The 10,658-nt window shown below is 39.5% G+C and overlaps 1 protein-coding gene across 1 annotated transcript; it reads left to right on the top strand.

Moving 5' to 3' along the window:
• The first annotated feature begins 1,751 nt into the window (after window positions 1-1,751).
• On the top strand, window positions 1,752-3,959 carry LOC120860682 (transmembrane protein 74). Its single transcript, XM_040236434.1, has one exon. The coding sequence runs from the start codon at window positions 1,787-1,789 to the stop codon at window positions 2,702-2,704; it is 918 nt and encodes a 305-aa protein (XP_040092368.1). The 5' UTR covers window positions 1,752-1,786; the 3' UTR covers window positions 2,705-3,959.
• The last annotated feature ends 6,699 nt before the right edge of the window (window positions 3,960-10,658 follow it).

The raw sequence follows: 10,658 nt of genomic DNA, 5'->3' as shown, positions 1-10,658 counted from the left end.
TTCTCTCTCCCTCTCTTTGTTATAAATTGGAAGTCCCATAAGGAGCTCTGCCGATTTTTATCTAAAGTAATCCAATTTGATGGGCTAATTGTGCCAAAGGTTAATCAGCGCATCTAATGTTTGAGGGAACTGCTAGATTTCTCATTTCAGTAATCGATCAAACCCGTTACCATTGCTTCCTTCACTGAGGGATCCCGCAGTGGAGGGTCGGGTGGGGGTGGGGGGTCTATGCACTTACTAAAGGAAAGCTCTGGTTCAGTTGTGGTTTTCCTGCATCTGATTTTTTGTTTGTTTTCCTGTTTTAGCTGCAAAGAAACTGCGATAATAGGACAAGTGTGTGTGTGTGTGTGTGTGTGTGCTTTAAACAAACTCTAATGTAGAGCATAAAACATGTGGATTTCCCCTCTCATATTTTAAATGAGTTGCCAGGTGGATTTCTGCTTCACCTCACCTGTGTTTCTGTGTAGGTTACCAGCCGTTGGAGCTGTGGATTTTGAAGCATAATAAACCTCTAAGACATGAGTTAAATCTGTTATTATCCTGGACTTGGAAGCAAAATAAAAGGGGAATTTACTTGAAACCTCTGTACTTTCTGATAGTAGAAAGTAAATTTTTATTCCTCAGAAAGATGGCAGAGGCAGAAAAGGACAGGCAAACGGTTTTCTGCTCAACGCAAAATTTTTTCCCATGAAGGTGCCTTGCTGTGGTGAGGTAGGGCAAAATTCCAGAGGTAACCCTGGAAATAGTTTCTCCTCTATTGGCCTCAACAGAACTGTGACTCTGTGGGTTTATGATTTGTATTTTATTGTCAGTTTATTTCTAGACTGGGGTTTGTGAAAACTTCCTAGATGGTTGATGTCCGGTACACATTTGTTAGCAAAGCGTGCAGAGGGAGAGGAACTCATACTCACTCAGATGTGGAGTGCAGGGGTAGTGGACCTTTACCTGAAACAGGCAACTCTGTGTGTGTGTGTAGGAGTGGGCTAGCTCATTGTATTTTTCAGAGATCACCCTATGAGGTGTGTGTCTACGTATTTTTGGGTCTAGAACATGCTGCCATCGTGTAGCAGTAAGCTGAGAATAGAATCACAATGAACAGGGCTGTGTGATTAGGGTCTCTGGGTGTACAAAGTGTACCATTAGGAGGGTGGCTTAATCAAGCCAGCCATCTTTCACCCACTTCAGAGCCAACCAGTCAAAATACCGAGCTCCAGTAGAGCCCAACTGCTGGTGACATATTGATGGGTTCACCCATGGTGATACTCTAACGATGCTAATCTGTGTTAGCATCTGTTCTGAACTACAGAGAGTGTAAACACTTATAATTTAACTGAATTATTGAGAAGTCTGTGCTTCCCCAAGTTCTTCAGAAAATCAGCAGCTCCGCTGAAAAAGGTCCTGCTTTTCTCATTTGTATCTCTGTGCAGGAAACCTGCCTTCTCGTTTGAGGGATCCTGTCACCGAAATGTGTGATCCTTGGATAAATTTGGCTTGGTGACGGCAATGCTTTCTTCCCAGACACTGCCACTTCCTCCATGTTCCTTTTTACCCTGACCTAAGTTTTGCCCTTTTCACACTTTCCCGCCACTAGGTAGCTTCTCCTTTCTCTTACCTATTTTAGGGGGAATTGGGGCTGAAGTGTCAAAACCTGTAGCTACAAAGGAGAAGAGGGCCTCAGGGGCAGAACTCCTGGTGGTCTGGTCTTAGCTCCTGGTGGGTTCTTATCTAACTGTGTTGCTATTGGCAGACTCTCTGGAAGCTGCTGGGGGATGTCTGACTAGCTCGAATGGAGCTCCACTACCTTGTTAAGAAGAGCAGCCAGGCAGCGCCGTGTGATGGTGCTGACTGGAGTTCAAGAGGGCCTCCTGGGGACCAGTCAGATGCAACAGCCACCAGAGCTGCTCTCTGCTGCCAGAGACGTTGTACCTCGAAGCCAAGAGCATTGGAGATGGAAGCATCTAAACTTAGCTCTTCCCCAGCATCCCCTTGCCCCTCACTGCAAGACAGTGCTATCCACACAGACTCGTTGCCACCAGGACCTCTCAACTCAGGGAACAACCAGATAACAGCAGAACAGAAAGTCTGCCACTGCTGCAGTCAGGAATTAGAAACCTCTTTTACCTACGTGGACGAGAATGTCAACCTGGAGCAAAGGAACAGGCGCTCCCCTTCAGCAAAAGGGAGTGATCACCTGGGGGACCTCGACTGGGGAAATCCAAATGAGTGGTCCCATGAGTCTGCCATATCCCTGATTTCCGAAGATGAAGATGATACCAGCTCGGAAGCCACCTCTTCAGGGAAGTCAGTAGACTATGGTTTCATAAGCGCCATCTTGTTCTTGGTCACTGGCATCTTGCTGGTGATCGTCTCGTACATTGTCCCACGGGACGTGACTGTGGACCCCAACACTGTGGCGGCCCGGGAGATGGAACGCCTGGAGAAGGAGAGCGCGAGGCTGGGGGCTCACCTGGACCGCTGTGTGATTGCCGGACTCTGCCTGCTCACGCTTGGGGGGGTCGTTCTGTCCTGCTTGCTGATGATGTCCATGTGGAAGGGGGAGCTATACCGTCGTGACAGGTTTGCCTCCTCTAAAGAGTCTGCGAAACTCTATGGTTCCTTCAACTTCAGGATGAAAACAAGCACTAATGAAAACACCCTGGAACTGTCACTGGTGGAGGAAGATGCTCTCGCTGTACAGAGTTAATTCTGGTTGTGAATTTCTTGAGAGTCTGCCTTGGTATTTTATATGAACAAAACAAAGCAAAACACATTTCTTAAAATTACTAGGGCAGTGTATTTGCCTGGCAAGAAAAGTTTGTTCCCCAAACCAACAGCCAGTGAGAGTTTTTGCTCTTGTATTTTTTATTTAGAAGAAAAGCCATGTAAGATGCATTAAGAAACCACAGCCAGCTACACTGGTCCTTCTAAAGAGCTGAGACTAGCTAATCTGTAATGGCCACCTGCTTCTTCTATTAATACTTCTATAGCAAAATATTTCTAACAATTCAGTGTTCAAATGATTTCTTTTACATGATACGGGATATTTTTCTTTAGACACTAGAAGGTAGAGAACCAATTAGTAACCTGTTTTGTGAAAAAGAATGTAAGCACTAATCACATAAGGCTTACATTTAATTCTTGAAGGTGCTTATCCACTTTCTTACTCAACTTATTCTTTCTGTAACTTGGCTAAACATTAAAATATGGGGTTTTGAATTGGAATATTTTGAAGCTTGAAGATACTGATTATTAAAAAATGCAAAAACACATATGTTATATTCAAAATTATTCCTGTCCTCAGTAGTGGTAATTAAGTCATTAGAATCAACATTCTAATAAAATTATATGAATCAGCCAATCTGAATTTAACCCAGAATGGTAGTGCCAGATACTAGCCAGGGTCACATGCCTGTTTTCTAGATAAGTAAAATTAATTGCTGATATAAACCTCATTTTCTGTTTGTGATTTAGCCGTCATATATGGTACACATGCTGAAGTCTTTCCCGGTTCTCACCCCAGAGAGGTAAGCATAAGATGTTTTTATCCTATTTCCAGACACCTACACATCTAGGTAGGTTGAGTCATAATTGGCTCAGGCACACTCCCAGGTCATTGTTGTTTGGAGAAAACCTCCACTATAAGTGCAGCTAGACTTGTGAGGACTGTGCCTAGAAACTGGTATCACTTGTTCTAGGTCAAGCAACAAGTCTTTGCCCCAGGATGGCAGCAGTCCTTAAGCTCACAGCCAAAAAATAAAAAACTAAAATGAGATGAGAGAGACTGAACACACTGAATCCATGGGAATTGTACTTCTCACCCAAACTTACTTCCTGCTAACAATCATCTAAGGCATCATTCTGAGCACCTTATATCCAGGCTCTCATACCTGTGAGATCTTGCCTCATAAATTCAGACTTATTTTATTAGAAGCACCATAAGAAAAACAGTACCCACTTTGCAAAAGACACACCTAGAATCCCTGCTAACTCAGTGTCTCTGTGGGTTATGGTTCAAGAAGGGGATGGAGGGAGAATGCAGCCTCAGAAATATCTTGCATTTTACAGCTCTTCTTCAAGGTATTTTCAACCTCCCACTTTAAGAGTAGTTTCAGTTACTGTGTTACCAGGGTTGTTTGGGTCATTCTTAAAGAGGACTAGAGCTGGGAATCAGGGTGGAGAGCAGGGGAGGGGAAGTGAGAAAGTGATTTCTTTGTAGATTCTAAAGCCTGATTCTAATGTCTGAAGTTTTTGTTGTTATTGAAGACTGTGGAGTATGTGGGTGACTCTGGCTGGCAGAGTGTATGAGTCAGGATATTTATGTGAATGAGCTCTTGTGGGTGTCAGGTTGATTTGATGAATTGGGTACACTGTGTTGGTAAGGGTTAAAGTGAAATGCAGAAGATAAGATCAGAGAATAATAAAAATAGTGAGGACAGATGTGTGAAAGAATTATTAGGTTAAAAATGGTAAATTATATGGATCTCAGAAGAAGCTAGATGTAACTGGATTACCTTATCCTTTATAAGAGACCATTACTGATTTGGAAATAATTGGGATAATACAGACATGATTTCTGCTTTCTATAGCTGGTTCTCTGTGCTTTTCGAAGAAACTTTGTTTTATTGTGACTCTCATGTGTTGAGGCCAGCTTTTCCCAGCAGTATAAATTTCTTATCCTGAAGGTTTATGTAATATAAATTGTCAGATTCTAGTCTGCTTGAGGATCTACAGTGCATGATGTTGAGGTAACAAGGGAATGATCTCTTTGGCTGAGTTAGTAGGTCTGAGCTGTGTGTTATTTTTTAAAAAAATATACTGTCATGTACACCCGTGGTGGATTCATGTCAATGTATGGCAAAACCAATACAGAATTGTAAAGTAAAAAAAATATATATATATATATTTTTTAAAAAATACATGTTTATTCATAGACACTAATTGGCATCCTCTGAGCTTTATTTATTGATGAATCAAGATTAGTCAAATTGCAGACATAATTAATGAGAAGCCTGAATTTCAGGTTGTGAAGGAAAACAAATTTGAGATTCAAATGTGAGAAAATTTTTTCAGCTCTATAAAGCTGGTGATAAAGGAAAAGTCAAAGCTTTTCATTTGGAAGTATTTTATGATTCTTGTAGTGCTACCAAATTATATATAGTTACAATGTGATCTACAAGATATATATTCCTATACACACACACACACACACACATACACACACACGCACACACGCTTAGTTGCTCAGTTGTGTCTGACTCTTTGCAACCCTGTGGACTATAGCCTGCTAGGCTCCTCTGTCCATGGGATTTTCCAGGCAAGAATACTGGAGTGAGTAGCCATTTCCTTCCCCAAGGGATCTTCCTGACCCAGAGATTGAACCCAGATCTGTGTTGCAGGCAGATTCTTTACCATCTGAGTCACTAGGGAAGCCCTACATGTTTATATCCCAATTAGGAAAAAGTATTCAGGGAAAAAAGACTTAAATCAGAGTATATTTCTTCCTTTGAAATTTTAAAATTGAAATATAGTAAGTATATGGTAGATTACAGTCCATAGAGTTGCAAAACGTTGCAGAGTCAGACATGATTGAAGTGATAGCACGGACGCGTGCACATATATGGTAACTTATTTTACCACTATTTAAATCTGCTCATATATGGGGCATATCTCTTTTATCTTCTCCTTCTATGAGGACAGACCATTACACCAAAAGGAAACAATTCAGAACATCATCTGGGTGTCTCTAGGGCTGCATTAACATGACTCAGATAACCACCTTCATCAGTTATGATTTCTCCAGGTGTTCAGCTATGTAGCTCTAGTTTATACTGTCAGTGCCTGAATTCAAGACGAAAATTAATTGAATTTTAAGTGGTGGTAACACAGTTAACAAAAGACCCTGAACTTTAGATATTGTTGTTTCCAATCTGATAAAGAGGGTTTGGGGCTCTAAATATATTTATTTAGAAGTACTTTGGCAAGATCGGGTTATACTGTTACAGATAGTGAACAGAACATAGCTATGGTGTGGGTCTTGGATTCTTCATGGAGATTTGTGACCCTGTGCCTGTCTCTTTAACATGGTGCTGGTTGTTACCACTGAGAGCTTTTATTGCTAGACCTAGAGAAGCAAAACTACTTTTTCAGAGGTCCATAGTTTAGGTCTTTGACTTTTTACCAGGTTTTAGAAAACCAGAGTCACCTTCCTAATCTTAAAAGAAGGCAACTCATTGTTCAGCATGGAGGCCTGAAGGGGTGAGTACCAGAAAGAGAGCTGCTTTTCTCCATGACTGCTGGGATCTACAGGCTGCTAGTGGCCAGTTTAACTGTCTTAATGACTTTAATAAAAACTGTTCCTTTTCAGAGCACCTTAAACTGTTTTGGCAGAGCTGACGTGATTTCTTTGCAGTCTTGTGTGTCCTTTTCAGCCATCTGGAGCTCCATATCATATGATGTACTGGACCTTTCATAAGAAGAATGTCTTTTCTCCAGGCTCCCATTTCATAGCTGATTCATAGTTTAGAGGGTTACAGGACTACTTGGAATCATGAAATTCTTGGTGGCTGTGGGTACTTTTACCCACAAAACTGCCATGCTGCTTGATGCTCTACTGCCTAGCTACTTGCATCGATACCAATATCGCATGCTTTACTGTCTGCCTAAAAACACCTGAGTCCACTCCTCCCATACTTATTTGTTTTAGGGACTCAAGCCGGCCCAGCACAGGCACATATCTTTCGATGTGCCAGTTTAGACAAAGACTGCCCTGCCAAGTTCACTTGTGCCTTCCGTTTGCTGCCGGGTATAAGGATAAGTGAGTGAGTCAGAATTATGTCAGTTGAATATCAGGAATTAAAAGTCTGAATCCAAGTGGTTCTACTTTTTGTTACTTCTTTGTAGCAAAGTTCTAGGCAGGACCCTTTGAACATTTTATCCTTCATCTTTCACATGTGCAGTGATAGGCACATGCAAAACCTTGATTATTCGTATAAAGTTAAAGAAAAATGTTCTATATATCTGTTAGGAGAAGGTTTTTCAGTCTGAAGGTTGTGTTGCATTGCTGCAATAACTGCTACCACAAAAATGTCTCACTAAAGAGACTCAAAACCTTCAGCAATGGTTCACCTGTTTAGCAAGATTTAATACCACCAACTAGATTCCACTGTGACAAAGTGATAAGAGCCTTACAGTTCTCTGTATTGGGGTTTAACCTTTTCCAGAATGGGGCATAAAGAATGACTATAATAAAAAAGAATTATAAGGAAGTCTAACTGGCTTTTCTCAGTATAAGATGTTTTATAAAGAGAATTAACACTTCATCTTTTAGCTGATTTTCAGCTGTACAATTTTATGGTCCTTAGTTTTCTGTAGTATTTCCTTCCAACTTGTACAGGCATAAGTCTTGGGAAGTAATTTGCCTGGCTCATGCAATAGCACTGTAAAAAGTAAGATGCTATTTTAAATATGAAAAATTGATTTCAAAAATCCATGGGTTACCCTTAAGAGCATACCTCTCCATTTTTTCTGTTTTTAGTGTGCAAGTTTATGTACACTCAAGTCTATGTATTTATTAGAATATTTATAACTATAAAACTGTAATATTTAAAGCTATTATTAGAATAATTTTCTTATGGGAAACTTGGCATGCCTAATGTTAACTTTAAGGACAAGAGAAATCTTTCACATGTCATGAATGAAGAAGTTGGAATCAACCTCAGAATGAGATGCCATAATTATATGGATTCTTGCTTATTTGTTTTTTTGGTTATTCAGCTTCCTGCAGATGTTTAATTGACTTTTTTTTTACCCTCTCAGTTTTAGGCTTAGAAAAGTATGGCATATTTAGAAATTATTTTACCCTGATTATTATTTCATTTTAAGGAAATATGGGTAGCAGACAGTATTTTCCTTTGCTTCATTTTAGCAGTTTTCCTGTGTTTCAGGAAGAGCCAGCCTTATTTTCCCACTGCCATCTTCATGCTTCCTTGCCAGACTCCAAATAAATGTCATACCAGAAAGCAAAGACAAGTTATTACTATACAGTGTACTGAGAGTTTATGGTTCTCATCGTGCTTTTCATTTTACTTTCTTGCCAAACAATAAAAATAATTTGATGTTGATTATGTGTTTTTTATATTATAAAAAGGGAAGTTATTCAGGTTCTAGATTTTTTATTAGAGCATTTGATGCCGTATATGTTAATAGTATGTGTGTCATTATCATTTTAAAATAAAACTATTAAGATGTTTTATTGTGTGTGTTAACTTTTATTTAAATCTGAATATGTAATGTTGATTTTGTCTTTTCAAATTACATTTGAAATTATCAGTAAAAAAATTAAAATTAATATTTATCCTTGATTCAAGTAGAACATTCTTTTTGGTACCGTATCATTGAACAATGTAAACTATGCCTCATTTTTTTCTACTTTATGTGAAATAGTCTATGAATAGTTATTTGGGTTTCTCCAAATTATTCAGTATTGAACTTAGAGTATGAATTGCACAATGTGGAAAAAATACAGGAATAAATATTTTAAATACACTCATCTAGAAATATAGAAAGCTTTGAGGTGAGAAACAAATATTGGATTAGCTCATGCTCCTGCTCTTAATAATTTTTAATGTAATTTTGATGTCTCCATTTTCATTTGAGAGATAGATAATAATGTATGTAATGAAGTGGAATTTTATCCTTACTATATGTAAGTGCTGTCAAGGTTGAGAATCCTAAAGGGACAATTTGAAGTGAGGCCCCGTTTATTGCTCCACTCGTTTGAAACCAAATGGATCCAGATTCTTATCTACTATAAAAGAAGAAAATCTAGTGCTTTTTCATACATATTTTTTGCTAGAAGAACTTTTTTTGGTTAACCACCTCTGGTCATTCAGAATGAGCTGCACAATGGTGCTATAACTCCATGGTCTCTTGCTACCTGACCCTCAGAGGTCAGCAGGGAGCCTCCCAGGAACCCAATCTGATACATTTCAAATGTTGCTGATTGTGCACTCAGAGGGAAAAAAGAGAGTCAGAAAGGTCTCAAACAGACATTGTACCTTCTCACAACTTGTTAGCCAGGACTAGCTACATAGTCCCACTTATGCTAGGAAATGCATTTCTAGTATGTGCTCTGAAATGGCACACATCTGAGCCATTTTCATCTGTAAAATAGGTATAAACTGTTTGCTTTGCAGGACTCTAATGAAACTTAGAGATATCCGATAACTTAGAAGCAGAGATATTACTTTGCCAACAAAGTTCTGTCTAGTCAAGGCTATGGTTTTTCCAGTGGTCATGTATGGATGTGAGAGTTGGAAGAAAGCTGAGCACCAAAGAATTGATGCTTTTGAACTGTGGTGTTGGAGAAGACTCTTGAGAGTCTCTTGGACTGCAAGGAGATCCAACCAGTCTATCCTAAAGGAGATCAGTCCTGGGTGTTCATTGGAAGGACTGATGCTGAAACTCCAGTCCTTTGACCACTTCATGCGAAGAGTTGACTCATTGGAAAAGACCCTGATGCTGGGAGGGATTGAGGACAGGAGGAGAAGGGGACGACAGAGGATGAGATGGCTGGATGGCATCACTGACGCGATGGATGTGAGTTTGGGTGAACTCTGGGAGTTGGTGATGGACAGGGAGGCCTGGCGTGCTGTGATTCATGGGGTCGCAAGGAGTCAGACACTACTGAGCGACTGAACTGAACGGAACTGAACTGAATGAAACTTAAGATAAATTAGACAAAGTCTGAGAGAGAATCCTGTTAGGTATTCTCTCATTGGATCCACAGTATCTTATGTGTGCTGCTTTGTAACAGCAGAACCTGGGTTTTTGGAAGTACTTGGGAATCATGATCATGAGCTGCTGACAAACTTCTGTATTGGGTCATCATCATGAGCATAAATAATCTCCTCCTTTTCTTTCTTCTCCTTTTCCTTTTTCCCTTCTCCTCTTTTTCCTCTTCTTAGCCCCCTCCTCTTATTTTTCTCTCCTCTTTCTTCCTTTACCATAATCATCAACTATGTGGAAACCATTCATTTGCAGGTCTTTTAACATTTCACCATCATACATATGTCTGAGAAAGCAAATTGTATTTCCCATCATGAAACAGAAAATCAGTCTGGAAAATTGCCTTTTGCTTAATTGTGAATAGTTCTAACCATCACATGCTATGTGGCAGAAAACTCAGATATCTCTTTGAATAGAAGAGTTTTGCCATAGGAAATTCCAACAAAATCCTTTTATTTGGTTGAAAAAATATATATATTTTACATTCATAGTTTTAAAACTTAAATGATTCTATTCAGTGAGCACTCTGGCAAAAGGCTGTTCTTTAGTGCCATTCATCCAGAGCTGAGTGTGTGTGTGCTTATACTGAATTTATCTTTGAATTTTGTTTGAATTACTCACAATCTGCCAAATTAGGAAAATTAACTGCTCTGGAATACAGATGATATTAAGAGCAATTAAGAACGTTAACATCAATTGCCAAAAATTAAACTTTATTTTCTCTTGATATTTAAGTGGCATAGTCAGCTATGCCCCCTGCTTCTAAGTGATCCATATCAGAGAAATCAGGGACACCAGAGAAGGAAGAGGGCAAAGCCAGGATTTGATTGCAAGCAGAATAAAAGTGGATTGGGAGAGACGGATGCTAGATT

Source organism: Oryx dammah, unplaced genomic scaffold (assembly GCF_014754425.2).
Source record: "Oryx dammah isolate SB20612 unplaced genomic scaffold, SCBI_Odam_1.1 HiC_scaffold_11163, whole genome shotgun sequence".
In the NCBI taxonomy this organism is placed as follows: domain Eukaryota; kingdom Metazoa; phylum Chordata; class Mammalia; order Artiodactyla; family Bovidae; genus Oryx; species Oryx dammah.
This window is presented reverse-complemented; position numbering and strand designations above follow the sequence as displayed.

Coding starts and splice junctions, on each gene's coding strand:
- LOC120860682 (XM_040236434.1), top strand. CDS start 1,787: ATGGAGCTCCACTACCTTGTTAAGAAGAGCAGCCAGGCAGCGCCGTGT.